Source organism: Cololabis saira, chromosome 4 (assembly GCF_033807715.1).
Source record: "Cololabis saira isolate AMF1-May2022 chromosome 4, fColSai1.1, whole genome shotgun sequence".
In the NCBI taxonomy this organism is placed as follows: domain Eukaryota; kingdom Metazoa; phylum Chordata; class Actinopteri; order Beloniformes; family Belonidae; genus Cololabis; species Cololabis saira.
In genome coordinates, this window is record NC_084590.1 from 39,527,800 (window position 1) to 39,545,173 (window position 17,374).

Here is a 17,374-nt window from a genome sequence, read left to right on the forward strand (position 1 = left end):
TTTAAAATTGGACACGTCGTTACTCGCTACAAATTAAAGTCTTACATTAAATGAAAATGTAGGCTATTGCCGTGAGAACAGCACAGCGGGGGCTGATTTATGGTTCCGCGTTACAGGGTACGCGGCGAAGCGCACCGTACGGTGCGTGTCGCCGCGTACCCTATGCCGTAGGCTCTGCGTTGGTGTAACGCGGAACCATAAATCCGCCTTGAGCGGCAGCTCAAGCCGACGAAATTAAAATGGGGTAATGGAAACAAACGCTAAAGGGGTCAGAATAATATCACCATTAAAGCACATTAGAGTTGTAAGCAAATTCTTGGATTCTTCATTTCTTTGCAATCCTTTTGAAAATAATTTTGTACTTTGAATTTTGTACTTAAGTACATTTTACACCATGTACTTTTGGTACTTTATTATATTTAATTTGAGGTACTTTTATACTTTTACTTAAGTAATTTTCTTAATGGGTACTTTTTACTTTTACTTAAGTAATTTTCAAGCAGAAAATTTGTACTTTTACTTAAGTACAATATTTTTGTACTTTTTCCACCTCTGTTTCTATTGTCATTAAGAGTGGTTTTCTGTCTGTGATAGAGTGTTTTGAGAGCAGCTATATCTGCAGGTTTGAATCGTATCTCCCTGGGCATTCATTCAGAGTAATAGCAAGGGCAGACTTCCCATTCTCATCGTCTGGAAATAATGTAGGGTCAGGCAGGGGTTCCTCAAGGCTCGGTGCTGGGGCCCCTTCTGTTTGCCATCTACACAACTTCATTGTGCCAGATCATTCACTCATATTGGTTTATGTATCACTAGTATGCAGATAATACCCAGCTTTCCTGGTCATCCCAGCCGGATGACCCAACCATCTCAGCAGTGATATCCTCCAGCCTCTGACATCAAATAAACCTCTCCAAGACCAAGCTCTTGGTTCTTCCTCATCATTCCGCCTACCAGGATTCTACTGAGAATGTATTTTAGATTGTGTTTTCCATTGTGTATCTCCTTTTTAGAAATTGCATTTTTGACATACTGCAAGTCTCCCACTGCTTTTGTTTTGTGTTCCCCCTTTTTGTAAGTCATTTTGGATAAAAGCATTGGCTAAATAAAATGTAATGTAATGCATATATGAGCAAACGGACTCTATAGTACCCAGAGTAGTCTGTGCTACATCATAAGTTTACTGCTCAAACACCAACAAGTACTGCTACCCAGCCTATAAATTCCTGTATATTGCTGGTAATGTAACTTTGATTTGTGTTTGTACTTGTAAAAGCTATCTTTTGAATCTCAGCGTTAAGAGATAATATTTGCCTCTTACATTTTTCAAATATTAAGGTCCTTTGAGGCCATCATTTGTGCTGTCAATATTTAGCACTTTAGGTAATGATTGAGTCACATAGCGTTGCCAAAGCAATACCGTGTGACGGTAGTGAAACTAGAATTGTGTGTTTTTTTTTTTTTCTTTATTTTTCTGCAAACGTTACTGAGTTCACCTGCCACCTGACTGAATCTGACTTCATCTGAAGAAAGGAACCAGAAAGGAGGACTGCAGGTTGTGGAAATATTGGATTTCACCACTAGTTTCACAAAAAATACTCTCAGAGAGTGCTGACTTCACAAATAAGGATTTACCCTGCCTGGCTAAGTTTCACTCAAAATTGTTTTGGGTCAGTGGGATGCTGCAGGCAGTGACAGAAACAGAAACTGCAGACTGTGAGAACTAATGTCAGACTAGAAGGCGTTGCTTTGATATCGAGCGGCCATATGGTTGTATCTCGTGGGGGAATTTCTCTTGGTGCGCTGTTGAAATGTATAAGATCATTTGGATTTTCATTTATCAAACATCAGCTTGTATTTTTTATTTTTTATTTTTTGCATGTATTTATCCCTATAAGTAAAAACATGGAGGTAATATACAGTCTCATTTGACCAAGACTTTATCAACGCAGGTTAAATTAGTTTTTGCAATGCTGCAGCGGTTCCCGCCAGCCAGATGAAGCTGGCATCACTTCAGATCTGTTGAAGAAATGAACTGTCTCCAGACTTTGAGCTCATTTCTTAAACTCCATCATCTCTGCCAGTCCAGTTGCAGGCATGCTTATCATCTCGCTCAGCCGAAAGTATGCTGCCCTGAAATTGGCCTGGGGGAACTAGGCACTAAAAATAGGGGGTTGGGTGACATTGATAATCTCTGCTAATGACACGTTAGCAGTAGCTCGCTCCACGGGAGAGTGGCGCCTTTATCATGTGCAGCTGTCTAAAGCTGACAGCGTCTGCCTTGCACCACCGTGGGCTGCAGCTTTCTGCTGATGAGTGCCACCTGAAATTTGATGCGGCAAGGCTTCTCAGTCTGTGTGAAAACTGTGTAGGCCACCGACATAATGTGACCCATTATAACTGTCTGAATCCAGCATGAGAATGGTAATGACTATGCATGAAGAGATACCTAATTAGCTTTACTTTTCCTTCTCTTTTTTTTTCTCCCCCCTTCCAGGGCTTTGTCAGCACCAGCCATGAAGGGGACAAGGTCATTGTGTTTGACAGGGCACACGTGATCTTTGTCTTCAACTTCCACCCCAGCAAAAGCTACCAGGACTACAGGGTGGCTGCAGAAGCTCCAGGAAAGTATCCTTTTAAAGTCTGGTATAATATGTCATTGCTCTTTTTTTTTTTTTCCCCTCCAGTGTTCAGACATCGGATTTCCTCTGACATACCATGGTTCACACTCGCAGTCCCTTTCTGAGTAATGATGTCCCTGTTACTTGCTTCCTTTTATGTAATACCGTGATTAATCCTATGTGCAGCACAAAATCAATATTTAGGCCAAGACAGTAAATGTTGAAAGAGAGACAGAAATGGAAAGCTTTGAAATCCACAGTCCACGCTGCTGGAATGGGCTTTAAACCTCACACACGGTATTAGTTTGGGGCGCGACTATGCGTCTCTGTGTGAAAGAGAGGCACAGTACTGTACATCAATAGCTACCCGGCTGAGCGTTATCAATAACTTCAATATCCACGGCCGGCGCAGGATCGATTTTCTGCATAAACATTTTCGCTTGAATCGGCCGCATTTGTTAGTCATTGTGAGCTGGAGTTTTCATATCTCCAAGAAAAGGCTGCCGTGGTTTTTCTGTCTGAATAGTAAAGCAGGTAAGATATGGAAAAGAACACCTGTTTGTTTGGGTTTTTTTAACCCTAGCTGGGCTCTCAAAAGCAAGTTTGTCCAATTTTTTTTATTTTATTTTTACATCAAGCTCTTCTTTCTTTCCTTACCAATTTTTAAGCCTTGAATCGTCTTTTAATTACACTCCTACAAGTACATTTTGAGCATGCCGCAAGAATTTAGCATACTAAAAGCCACCTCTGAGGAGAGTCTGGGCTGAGAAGCGGATCAGAGATTTAAGCACTGCGTGAGGCGTGTTAAGAGTAAATGAGACTTGTAAAGACCCACAGTTTTAATGGCAGTGTTTTCTCTGAGGCTGCTACTTTTTGTGATGTAATTTTAGCAGTAATTGTTGAGGGAAATATGAGTCAGTTGTTTATTGTAATGTTGTTATGCTGTTAGAGGGAAATAATATCAGAGCCCACTGGTTCAGAAACACTCTCTTTAGCAACATTGGCTGTCAGGAATTTAATGAGTCCCACTGTTGTGATTACAGCAGGCTTAATGATCAGGAATGTGGAGGGAGACAGGAAGCTGACAGATCTGTATTTATCGTAGCGGGCATCATTCCCCGATGAGGCCTGTTGTAGCTCACGCCATCAGTAAACCGGCTGGACGTAAAGCTGTGTTGCTTCTTCGGTTATGATTTAAATAATATGATGGTGAATGGAGATGGGGATGGGGATCCCAGGTTTGTTAGTTTTTTTCCTGATGCCAGCAGTTTCAAATCTCCTAACAAGACCATTTGAGTAAAACTGAAACTTGACGGCTTGATTGGTTAGTTGTAGATGCTTAGTTATATCGTCACTAACTGCGATGTTTAATTACAGCCGAGCTTTTGTATTTGCTTAGTAGCTGATAATCAAACATGTACAGTGAGTAAATGTGAATACTTAGGACAATAATCAAGGCTATTTGTTTATTTAAAAAAAACAACAGAAGTAACCTGTAATCTTTTGAAAATCATGCATTAATTGTGAGCTCGCCTGACGGGCCTTAATTGTACATTTAGCCTCGTGTTTTTGGCTCATGGCTGACGGGGGTGAAGCGCGGGCAAAGCACTAATAGCCTAGCTGCACAGTGTCTGTGGCGTTGTTTTTGAGGATTTATTTTCATTTAGATAGAACCACATCTTTTCCTCCTGGTGCTTCTTTTGATGTCTAAGGAGAGGCCTCAGACACTGGGTGGGTTGAGAGGAAATGCAAATAAATGCGAGGGCAAAGCTCTGGCTGTCATTATGCAGAGAGGCGGTAAACACATAAAGGCAAATGTGGCGTGCATGTGAGGAAGGTAAATGCGCCGCGTGTTGGAGAGGATGCAGATCCTCCGATGGGAATGTGTGCAGAGGATCCAATTAGGGGAGAAGACAGATGAAAGTGCCACTCAGAGGCAGAGGAGGTAAACAAGACAAGCTCAAAGAGTCCAAAAGTGCTTTTTCATTACACTCAGCTGTCATATACTTAAACTTTCTTCTACCTGTGTGAGGGTCAGGATGTGGCAGTGGCGCCCTGCACCATAGCTTTATCTAGAAATACTATAATAGCTTGATGTAGCTGTACATGCTGTGCACCGCTGAAAATTGATCCAATGGGGGGACCATTTCCTTCGGCAATGTGGCAAGCGCCATAAAATATCAGACGGTGTCATTTTCCGGCAAAAAAACACTATTAAGGCGCATTATATCATTCTGTCACATGTTGGCACTCTTTAGCCTGTAGTTTAGATGGGGCTGGAGTTTTTTTTTTTATTTTTTCTCATCTGATGTATAACTTTGTGGTTGTTTTTTAGTTAACAGTGTTGAAAACACATACAGACCCCTCCCCCAATTGCTTACAGGGAGAAAAAAGGAAGAGAAATAACAGTGTAAGGAATGTACTTTCAACTGTACAAGTGTCTCCTGTGCTTTCAGTGCTTGGAATTTAATTTCAAAACTGGAATGTTGCAATCTTTTACTCAAATGAATAAAAAGTTGACGTAGAGTCATCCATCAGGACCGACCCTCAGTCAGGTGTTCAGTGGCTGACCTTTTCATATCTGAAGACAGCCTTTTCTGTTTCCTGACATGGGACCCTTTGCAGTCCGTCCATCGCCCCCCTGCAAGAGGAAAAGGACAATGAGCATAGCAGCTCACGAAAGTACATCAGCCATTAAAATGCAGTCAACGTCAGGTTTTCACCGGGCTCTCAACCCATCAGTGTCTTTTATTATTTTCTCTCTGACTAACGGCGGACACAATCTTCAGGCAACGGTCTTTATCTGGCTGGTTAGAGTATTTGAAATCCCAGCTGGGTTCCATCGTGAAGGCTATGCCTGTCGGGACGGATTGGTCTTTGATTTACACTGTGCCAACAGGCAGTTGTGATTGTGTCAGGTTATCATTCTCCTTTTCTGTCTGAGCTTCTCCTGGGATGCCACGCCGAATGATTTAACTATAGGTGCGGCGTTTCTTACTTTCTAGAATTCTGATCAAAATAAGCACTGTTGTGCATGGAAAAATATACTTTGACGTTATCTTTGTGGTTTTTTTTTTAGATAAGACATTCTTTTAAATATACGTTTCTGCAGGGGGGCTTAAAGCTAAATCAAGATGGGCGGTATTTCTTATCTCTTTCTGGTATTCTATGAAGCTGTAATTTCACCTCATAGTCGTCCACACACATACTAATCACTCCAGAGGATTAATATATAATTGCTGGGTTGTTTTTTTTTTTTTCATATTCAAAAGCTCCAGACTAATGGAGGAACTGCTGTTTTTAAAGGATTTAAGGAAAATGATATTGAAAATGTTGTTTATTTTTCTAGATTTGGTACGTAAAGGGCACAAAACCAAGGATGAACCCAGAAACGGCTCAGTAAACAAACCAATGTTTCCTGATGCTGCTCTTTCTTTGAGATTGTTACCAAACATTTAAGTGATCTCCAGTCACGGTAATAGAAGATTTATATTTTGATCACATTTCTTCTTCAAAGATGAAATTTGGCCCACATCCTCCCAGTCTTTTTATCTATCCATTATTAACCACTCGGCAACCGGGCTAAAATGTTTTCCACAACCACAGGTTCTGTTTTTTTTTGTTTTTTTTTCTGTTTTTTATTAAATGAGAAACTATCCACTGCATCCGCTCCGATTAAATAACATGTAACCAGATCAAATATATTCATCACTGCTGTACCTTTCCAAAGGGGGCCTCTTGTGTATCGTAAATAAAACAAAGGCCAGCTAGGAATGGGAAAACTCTTACTTTGATTTATATTTTTCTCTTTAAATCCCTCTCGATATTCCTTGCTGGTTGTCTCAAGTGCATGTTTTATTTTTTTTCCCTTCACATTCTTTTATGACAGAGACTGTCTCTATGATTTCTTCCACTCTTTTCTCAGCTGTAGAAGAAAGCATTTATAATGCTTACAAGGCCATGCTGCATTCTTCACATGCGCACATACACTTCACTCAGCTCTCTTTTACCCACAGCGGCGTGCTATTACTTTCATAAAGCCTTTAAAAAAAAAAAAAGACGAGCTTATGGAGGAACTAAGTGCTGGCTGGGTCTGCAGTCGTGATCGTGGCAGGGTTGTCGAGGGTCAGGTCATCGATGACTCTAATCATCAAGCTTCTTGCTGCCTTCGCTTCTCTCGGCTCATGGGGGCAAAACTGATTGTGTTCTTTAATCTGTCCCTTTTACACACGAAAGCTATATTGATCAAAATGCTTTTCAGCTGAATTACACGCTGTTGTCACAGCCATCTTTAACCACCAGAAAACGCTTGTTCGCTTTAACCACCAGTCTGTGCTGGTCCTCACTTCCTTGCAGAGAAGTTTGTCTGGGAACTCACCGTAACTGTGTCTCATCTGAGGGTTACACACGCACACACGCACACACACACACACACACACACAAGCACACACACACTAGGGCTGGGCGATATATCGAGATTTTAATATATATCGATATATTTTCAAACGCGATATGGTACGAGACAATATCGTTTATATCGATTATAGTTTTTTTTTTTTTTTTTTTTTCATGATTTTGATATAGCTTATTTTGTGACAAATTGACTTGAATGTTTTATTTGAGATTTGCACAAATGTTTTGTTGCTTGCACAACTGTCAACCTCAGTGGAAAAGTGCCTGTTACTGTCTACATTGTATTAATTGCACAGTGTATTTTAATGTAATTGTTATGCAGGAAAGGGATATTTGTTTTATTTTATTCAAGAAGCATTTTTATTCTATATATGCAGGCAGTTTATTTTTATTTCATTTGTTTTATACATTTTGATATTGTGCAGACCTCTGTTAATAAATGTACCTGTGTGACATTTGGCACGAGGCTTTGTATTAAAACTGACTGTTTTTTTTAAGGGTTTGCCTCAGAAAAAAATGAAGCTAACAGAGATGCTATGCTATAATGCTTTGGGGGAAACCCCAATTATGGCACAGAAAAAATATCGAGATATATATCGAGTATCGCCATTCAGCTAGAAAATATCAAGATATGACTTTTGGTCCATATCGCCCAGCCCTAACACACATACACTCACACGTGTGCACAAATCAGCCACAATATTAAAACCACTGGCAGGTGGCGGGAGGAACATTGATTACTCATTACAGTGGCACCTGTCAAGGGGTGGGGATATAGTTTGCAGTAAGTGAACTGTCAGTTTTTGGAGTTTGGCATGTTGAGAGCAGGAAAAAATGGCCGGTTGGACAACATCTAAGTGACTTTGACGTAGGCAAAATTACAACGGCTGGAGAGGAGGACATCTCAAAAACAGCGAGGTCTCGGGGGGACCTTCTCCTTCCGCGTTGGTCACTGCTTGCCAAGGATCGGACAGGCAGTGAGCCGGTGAGCCGGTGACGGGGTCGTGGGCAGCCCGGGGGCTCACTGATGCGTGCTGAGAGCGACGGCTGGCCTGCGCGGTCTGATCCCACAGATGAGCTGCCGTGGCACAGCTCGCTGAAAACATTAATGCAGGCTGTAGAGGAGATGACAGTAAGGTGTCAGAACACACAGAGCATCGCCGTTCGCTGCATATGGAGCGGTGCAGCCACGGTGCTCCCGCGGTGACTCCTGTCTGCCGCTGCGAGGCCTTCGCCGGCCCTGTTTTCTTCATATCAAATGGACATGTGGGGGTGTGCGCGCATTGATTAGCAACAGAAGAGACCTGAAGCCGAATACACGGAGGTAGAGGGACGGTCTTGGCAGTGTTTTCGGCTGCCTGGCTCCTGGCATTTTTGTGCATATTCTATTGATGCATTCCGCCTACCTCATCATGGTTTCGTACCTGTTCACGGCACTTGTATTCCCAGATGACAGTGGAGTCTTCCAGCAGGATTATGCATGCTGCCACGATGCCAAACAAGTTTAGAAAAGGGCTTTGGGGAAAATGTAAAAGAATCTGAGGTGGTGTTGTGGTCTTCAAATTCCCCAGGACTGCAGTTTGCATCCGGGGGAAGTGCTGGCAAAATAGTGCTGGCAAAATAACTTCTGCTACAGTCTCGTTGCATGAGCATCCACAGCTCTCGTAGACTTATTCTATAATATCAGGCAGATGATTTTGATGCCGGGGCTCATGCATGTGCAGAGAACACCGTCTTGGTACTGGTGCACCAAATGATCCCTGAAACATGTTAGAAAGAATATTTCCCCTCGGCAAACAGGAGTTGTAAGACTTAAGTGAATATACAGTAGCAAAGAGAGTCTAAAGGGGGGGGGGTGCTCATGCAGGAAAGAACATCTTTTTAATCATCACAATCAAAGCTAACAGGGAAGTAGCAAAAGCAACATTTTCACACCTCCAGGGGAGGATGAAGCAGTGTTCTTACGGATCATGCACACAATCCAGAAAGCTCCCGATAGTGAGGTGAGATAATTATTCACCCAGCCAGTTGCAGTGTTGTGTAAATGCCTGCAGATCTCTTCAGCTTATTGTGACTTTACCTCTCCTTCTAGATGGAATAAAGTTGTGCGCCGCACAGATGTTTATGGGTTCTTACCGGAGCTGTCGATGTTTATCACCCTTAAAGAAGTTACTGTCTTTAACACAAGTGACTGTATAATCTGAATTTCTGTTCTTCCTAGTTGCTTTAGAGCTGTTTTTTATTTCTAAAAACTGCCCTGTAACCATAGTGTGTCATATCTTGACATATTGCTGTGGGGGCAGAGGTATGATGTCAATTTCCATCAACTGGCTCTCAATTTCCTTTAATGTGACACTCAAATCGTTGGACAAATTTAACATTAGAAATTGGATAGGTGATTTGCTTTGTTTTGTTTTTTTCTGAGAGCTAGATCCATGTTGATCCTTGATGCATCAAATATGTTATAATTTAATCACTTCCGGCTGGACGCATGTCTCAACCGCTACCAACTTTCCTTAAAGTTTTAGATTCCACCTTCTAGCTGCCAAGGCTCTGCTTTTATTATTGCTTCTGCTATTATTGCAATTGGAAATAAACATACAAAAGATTTTCAAACGCTAAATTTAAGTCAGTTTTGTCATCAAAGTTATACATTTACTAACACAGAACAATATCAATGTTTGATACCCAACATGTTTCCCCTTTCTTAATGAGAAAAAGAATGTAACTTTATTACTCTCAGAAGGGAAATTAGCTAAAAGAGGAGCTTAGGAGCTTATTCTTAAAGGCGTTTGGCGAAGGTTAAGCTTTTCCTGGTACATGTCGCTACCCATTTTTGGCAGTTTTTTTGAAGTATCTTGATTAAAGCAGGCCTGCAGCTGATTCTGGCACCCGCCCCTCTCGTTGTTCATGAAGCAACAATTAGGGGAACACGGTTATATCAAGCATTTTGAGAAAAATGCAAACAATTTTCTTGCTATGATGTTGTTTTGTTTTTATTGGGGGTTTCTTTGAAGCGTCCTTGGAAAATTGTCACCACAGATGGGATTTGATAGTTCTTTCTGAACAATTTAGACGTCTATTTTGACGGCGTCCTACATTTCACCTTGCCGGAGGACAGAATTGTTCTTTTGAATCGATATGATCATGGGCTTTCGTCGAGAGGTGGGTATATCCCGAAGCCCACACATATGGCATGATTTATACATTTCATGCTGCGTCTTTTATCTCGGCTCCTCTCTCAGAATGCACACGTTTCACAAGAACCTTATTATGGAAGCTGCCATCAACATTTCACTCTCTAAGCATCCATGTTCAGAGGTACAGAGGAGAGATTTTTGAGAGAAGAATCAAGGAAAAGTGACAGCAAAGGGTGGGGGGGGGGGTTGCCTTCCTCCTGCCTCCTCCCTCCACGCATACAGTCCATACAGCTTTTATATACATGATCAAAGGCATTTGTACTTTCTCCTCACTATTCAGCTCGCCTGAGTGCGGTAAATCTCCAACTCTGTGACACATTTAATTGTTTTATAACTTCAGTGATAATTTCTTGGCATCAAAGTAAAAAATGTGCATTAAAACAACACATAATAAAGACATTATTGTTTTTTTTATGGGAAAAGAGAATGATTTTGCTTAGATGTTTAGAAAAAGGGAAGGGTGCTTGTTTGATTAATATCATGCTTTGCATTGATGCTGTCTGGGGAAGTGATGCTTAAAAGTCTCTGAATTTTCCATCCGTCTGCATTAATGTCACTACAAACTTCAGGAAACATTTTTTTTAAATCCATCAGCTATAAGCCGTAGCGGCTGCCGCTCATTCTGAAATGCTTTTTTTGAAATTACATTCATTATTTTTGCGGCAAATTAGATAAACTAGACGGACCGGCCGCATCGTTGAGCCATGGCTGACTCACTTTTCAATTACTTTATTTATTTATTTATCTTTTTTAATGGTTCTTTTTATGTATCAGGAGCGACTCTCTTAAACTGTCTGGGCTCTGTGCTGTCACTTTGCAGTACTTCTTGAGAGGGAGCTGAATGCTGATGGATGTGAGGGTTTTAAGATGTATTCACCTCCTGAGCGCTGCTAAACCGAGTCTGCGCTGGTGATAAAACCTCCTCTAGTCCATCTTCCTTTGACTCCGATCTCATAAGCTAGATTCCCACCAGTTTCGCGCCTTAACCTCGGTCTCCGTCAGATACAAAATCAAGCTGGATTCAGACGCCGATGAGTATGGAGGACACGGACGGCTCGACCACAACGCGGAGTACTTCACCGAGCCGACGCCCTACAGCGGACGCTCGCACTCGATGATGGTAAGCATTTCCACCATGACACTTTTGACTCATCAAATGTCACCTCTTCGTTGAATATCACTGTCACAGCCCATGCTGCGTCGCTGTCCTGTTCAGCATATTGATTTGCATATTTTAGTTGTTGTTTTGAAGAAGTGGCAAAATTAGGCATCCTCCAAAAATGCCAACGTGCACACTAAATGGATTTTGAGTCTGCCGTTGATGGACGCGATTGTCCCACAATGCCGTGCACATATGTAGGCTGATAGAGGAGTCGCTCACGGCTAAGAAAACATCAGAATGAGTCGTGGGCGGTGATGAAACTGCTCCAGAAATGACTTGGAAAGAAGAATTCACAATCAAAACCCTGGATTAACTTTTCTTTTTCCTGTTTAACTTCACTGTTTTCTAAATTTATTTTGATTGTGATGCCACAAAGTTATTTTTATTTTCTGTAAATGAGCCTTTGAAATGACTTTTTTGGCTACTGTAATTGATGGGACACTCCAATTTAAAGTTTATGTCAAAAGAAGCCTCTGCTGATGCTAACCATACCTTTGACGATCATCAGAGACTATTTAGAGAAGTAAATTTGTATAGGGCTGGATAAGGAAACATATCCATAAGTCTATAATTAGATGCATCATCTCTAAATGGTTCATTTTAGTATTGTGGTTGTTTTGTTGTTGTTGTGGGCGCCCAGCCAGATTCACTCAAAAGGCACCACACAAAAAGCCTAAGCAACGTACAGTGTAAAGTAGAACCCAGGAGTAGCAGTTAACGGCTCCAGGACACCACTGGAACAGGCTGACATCTGTGTTCATAAAATCTGCTGCATGTACCGTAGCGGCAGGGTGTCCACGGCAGAGTACTTTCCTCTGGGTTCGTGTACTTTTTCCCACCACCGTATGTGGGTGCCGCACAGGAAGTAATCATGTGCAGGTTATGTGGTTATCTTGGTAACATTGCAACCATTTCTGGAAGTCCAAAATGTTCCTCTTATTTCCTAACTGCATAGGTGTTTAAGTGTGTTTCATCATGAGACTTTTTCTTGTAAACTTTGAGCTATATTTGGATTTTGCTAGAAGGGTTCACATTATCAATAACTGTGTGGCGTAAAAGGGTCTCAGTAAGCTGCATCACTCATCCTGCAGCACAACACAACACAAATAAAATTAAGCCACCATCTGCATATAATCCACACAAACACCTCATCATGTGTTAAAAGTTAAAATAATAACAGGACGGACAGTTGGGTCTAGATCAGGGGTCGGCAACCCAAACTGTTGAAAGAGCCATATTGGACCAAAAACACAAAAAAAATATGTCTGGAGCCGCAAAAAATGAGAAGTCTTGTATCAGCCTTAGAATGAAGACAACACATGCTGCATGTATCTATATTAGTTATAACTGGAGGAAGATTTTTTTTTTCATTATGCACTTCAAGAAAAAAGTTGAAATGATGAGAAAAAAGTCAAAATTTCGAGAAAAAAGTCGAAATGTCGAGAAAAAAGTCGAAATGTTGAGGAAATAGTCAAAATGTTGTGAAAAAAGTCGAAATGTTAAGGAAATAGTCAAAATTTTGTGAAAAAAGTCAAAATGTTGAGAAAAAAGTCGAAATTTCAAGAAGAAAGTCGAAATGTCCAGATTAAAATGGAAAGGAAAAAGGAAGGAAAAAAAGAAGAAAAAGGAAAAAAGGAAGAGAAAATGAGAAAAAAAAGGAAAAAAATAAGAAAAAAAGGAAAAAAAGGTCAAACATTTTTGAAAAAGCTCCAGGAGCCACTAGGGCGGCGCTAAAGAGCTGCATGCGGCTCTAGAGCCGCGGGTTGCAGACCCCTGGTCTAGATCCTTCACTTAATGAGGGGGTGGGAGAGTCGTCCTCAAAACATTTTAGACCCTTCCTAGACTAAAATTACTTAGAACCCTGCTCCCTTTTTTTTAACAACTCTAAACGTGAGCCTCCTTTCATAAATGTGGCCAAGGTGACCGAGCAACAGCAAACTGGCACGTGGAAAACGTTCCGCTTGAACCCAAGAACGAGTTTAGACCCGTTTCTTTAATTCTCTAAACGATTGTATAACTCCACGCAGAAGTCGGACCAGCAGCACGCGTGCATGTTTGTGAAGGGGAGACATTAAAATCATAAGTCTTTGCGTCCTCGAGCGCTTCGGTTTGTTCCAAATGTATTCATGAAATGAATACGTGGTTTAAAAAAATGAAGAAGAAAGGGTTTTTGTTTACCTGAATGCATAATCTATTGATAGGTTTGCTCTGTGCGTCTCCTGTCCCCCGCAGTTTTTGACAGATGCGTCCACCCATGCATTAGTCAGCAGATGATGGTTGAGTCATCCCTGGTTGACACCAAGAATATCTTTTCCGAGAAATCCCACAATGTCAGTGTAACTAAATATGGTGAAACTTGACAAGTTTGCTGGATACTAACCTCACATCCTGACGCTCCCACTGTTTCTGATTAGTTTTGGGTCATAGACACACGCTTTTATGTTTTGAAGGTGCAAAAAAATGCACTTCGGCAGTGATAAGTCAGAGATTGGGGGGAAATAAAACACAAAAAACAAGTAAATTCTTTGCTGAAATTGAACATTACAATCTTCCTAGGCTACTTTTCTTTTGCCCCTCGAGATCCGCTACTGTTGGGTGGGGACTGAAAGCTCATTTGTTCACGTTATTCGGGTTCCTTTGCAACGCTCCCGAAGCTTTCCCGAACACGCATGCAGTCAGGCCTCATTAATCACGGAGTTTTTCACGGTTTTGCACTAGTTGGTTGTATTTTCAGCGTTACAAAGGCACTTTGTGAAGGCTGGCAGCAGATATAAAATCTGATGAAATAGCTGTCAGCATATTAATGTTTTGTCCTTTTTATGTCCCATGTTTGATTTCGCAAATCAGTTTAATTAGTCTGAAATGGGGTTTGGAGTGAGAAGATCTTCTAAAGCCATTCTAATGAGGTTTAAGTGTGTTGGCATGAAAGGGAGCTGCTTCTTCAGGCAAAATGCCACCACCTCCCTGGTCTGGGACTCTGAGCTTTTGCGCTTTTAATTTAACAGCTGCTTCTTTAATACTATAGACCTTGAATATAAAATCAAGAAAAAATGATCAACTATGGCAAATGTAATCTCCATGGCATGAATCTTTGTTTGTGCGTATCGTATTTGGCTTCTCTGCCGTTCCCCTCTGCCCGTGCCGACAGTCTGACTGCAGTTATTGAGCGTTTGAGATTCTGATATCAACAGCTCTTTCACATTCTCCTGCAAACAATGTGCATTATTCATGGCGTTACAACTTACCTTTTCATGTGCGCGCCTCCTAAGCTTGCGTGGCATCATGGAGGGGTGGAAAGTATCCGGGAGGATGAACCACAGCGCCTGCATCATGAGAACTGCTTTAGGCTGACGGCAAGAAATGGCTCTGTCCTTGACGTGCAGGGAGATGATGTGCATTTTAAGCAGAGCGCTTTAGGATCTTCCTCATGTTTGCTCCTTTTTTTTTTCTTGAACTCTGCAAGACATTTGTGAGTAAGGTCGGGGATGAATTAAAGATCACCGATGGCATCTAAACACATTGATTATTTATACAGATTTGCGAGGAGGGTGGCGTCTGTGAAGTCCAGTGCTCGATCATCATCACGCCCTTTTGGTTTTTGATTGTTTGGCAAATTAACGAACATTTTAAGGCAATGCTTTTGACTGCTCCAGATTTCACCGGAGTTGGGGAAATTACATGAGGTGTTTGTTTAACTGACCTCCTCTTGAACCTCCCCAGATCAATACTGTAAGTGTTGCAGTTAATGGGTGGAGAATATAATTCTATATCAAGACTCGGACAGGGCACTTAAATGCAAAGCTCCTATTAAGAGCACCAGTTGAGTTATTTAATATTCGGTCGACCCCCGTATCAAAGACTCTCCCTCTTTCATGTAGACAGTGATCTTCCATCGTATTAGCTTAGGTTTCATCAGTTAATGACACAAATTCCACAGTTTTTTAAATCCTCCAACTCTTATTAATTTAAACGCAGCCGCTTCACTCTTGTCCCTCTTGGCCAAAACGTGAAGTTTAGTTGACTAGTCATCTGTTCATTTTGGCACAAGTGCGGATTAATGAGGGGAAGGAGAGGAAATGAGAGGGCTGGAGCCAGCAGCGAAGGAAGGATGGAGACAAGAGGGGACCCTTCTGCACATACACCACTGCCTTTCCCTTATAGGCCGTCTCACGGAGATCCAACAGTAAGGCTGTGATCTTATATAAAGCTGCTTTTTGTGCTCCTCCCTACTGTAACCTGGTTATGACAAGAATAATCAGAAAACGCAGCCGCCGCGGGGGGGGGGGGGGGGGGGGTAGAGAAAGGTACCCACAACCATCCATGTTTTATTTAACAAAAGTCTACGCGAATGTCTTTTCTCCCGTCTTTACGAGGGGCCTGTCAGCTCGCCAGCTTCGTTAAAAGCAATGATAAACTCTCCACACATGCATGTGGACGCACGTAATTGGGTAAATCCGGCAGATTGTCAAATATCTCAGCGGCTTGGTAGGTTGTGGAGAACAGTGTGTCACGGTAACGCTGCGTGTTTACAAATCTGGTCATGCATTATCGTCTTGTAGGATAGAAAATCCCCCCGCCTCTTTGAAATCAACAAAATTATTTTTTTTTTTTAAAGAAACTGTATAGAAACTGCTCAAAATGACACAGATGGTGATTAGATTCTTGAGAAGACACGATGGAACGTTTCTCACTGTGGTTAGAGGTATCACCTTCATCTCAGTTGATGGTGTTTTTTCTTTTTTCTTTATACCAGATGAAGCATTTTTCAGGGATATACGCGCACAATGATCCTGGATATTTCACACACTGGGATTTTAGGTCAAATTTGGTGGCTTTTTGGAAGAATACAATTATATACATCAGTTAATCAGCATTAGGAAGAAAAAAGAAAAGCTTGTAATAACTGTTCTGTGAGGTCAGTGGAGTATACAGGTTATTACAACAGGTATTTTATTTGTAGTGGTTCTAGTTCTAGTGAATATAACCCGAGAAGCAGACACAGTTGGGTCTAAACTGGGCTACTTCTCACTTGCGTGTTATTTAGGTCAGCAGTGGCCCAAGGTTCGTGAACCGGGCCAAACTTGGGCTTTCGGTATGTGCCGTATGAGCCAGATTTGGCCCGGCTTTCATAAACTGGCTTCGGCATGGGCGACGGGGAGTGGTGTGAAGGGCCAGGTGTGGCCCCAAGGCTTTACAGAAAAATGAAGAATCGGGCCATTTCTGGTGGATTTGTGTCTTATTTAGGCAGCCGCCCCCTCACCTCAGGTCAACGCCCCTCAGTCAGGGCCAAATATCATCCAAAGAAAACTGCAGACATGGGCCATGTTTGGGTTAAAGATTCTCTGTTTTCTGGGGAAAGCGCAGTCACACTAGTCAAAATGTAGCGCGCTGTGCCAAGGCACGATTGATCGTCCCTCCCGATTCCCCTGTTGGCCCACACTCGCATTACTGCAGTCTCAGTCGTGCTCGAGCATTACTGTCTCCGGCACATGTGTCATCACATTGTTGTATTAAACATCTGATTAACTCAAAGCACAACTCTCCTCGGAGAATCAACACAATTTTTTTAGCATTGTTTTGTACATTCTTGTCCAAGTAATGAGTAATGATATATTTATAAATAATAATGACGTAAAATGCCACTTTTTCAATCATAAATTGTCAGACATGGAGCTCCAGCTCATGATCCATCATTTGCAGTGAGCAGGTCTGTTTTTTTTCCCGCTGAAGAAAAAATGGTTCTGTCGTGGGAATAAGTGTGAGGTGAGGTAACGGAGGTGGGGATCTGCAAAAATCATGTTAAGGTACAACGCACACAAGTCTTCTCAGATGCGCTGCTCCAGCCCTTCTGCAGGAGGACACAGAAATGGGCAAAGCCCGAGGACAGGAGAATGTTGTCGACTGCCAAATAAACCGAGTGTGGCAGGCAAAAGCTGTATTAAGCTGACAATTCATCAAGGAATATTTGCAGCGCTGCCATC

General features: G+C 41.8%; 1 protein-coding gene across 1 annotated transcript in view; it reads left to right on the forward strand.

Annotated features, from left to right (window-relative positions):
* The window catches only part of gbe1b (glucan (1,4-alpha-), branching enzyme 1b), a 117,128-nt gene that overhangs the window by 91,600 nt on the left and 8,154 nt on the right, over positions 1-17,374 (forward strand). The window contains exons 14-15 of the mRNA XM_061719738.1: positions 2,495-2,625; positions 11,234-11,351. Coding sequence (XP_061575722.1) covers positions 2,495-2,625; positions 11,234-11,351 — 249 coding nt within the window. The remainder of the gene's footprint in view (positions 1-2,494; positions 2,626-11,233; positions 11,352-17,374) is intronic.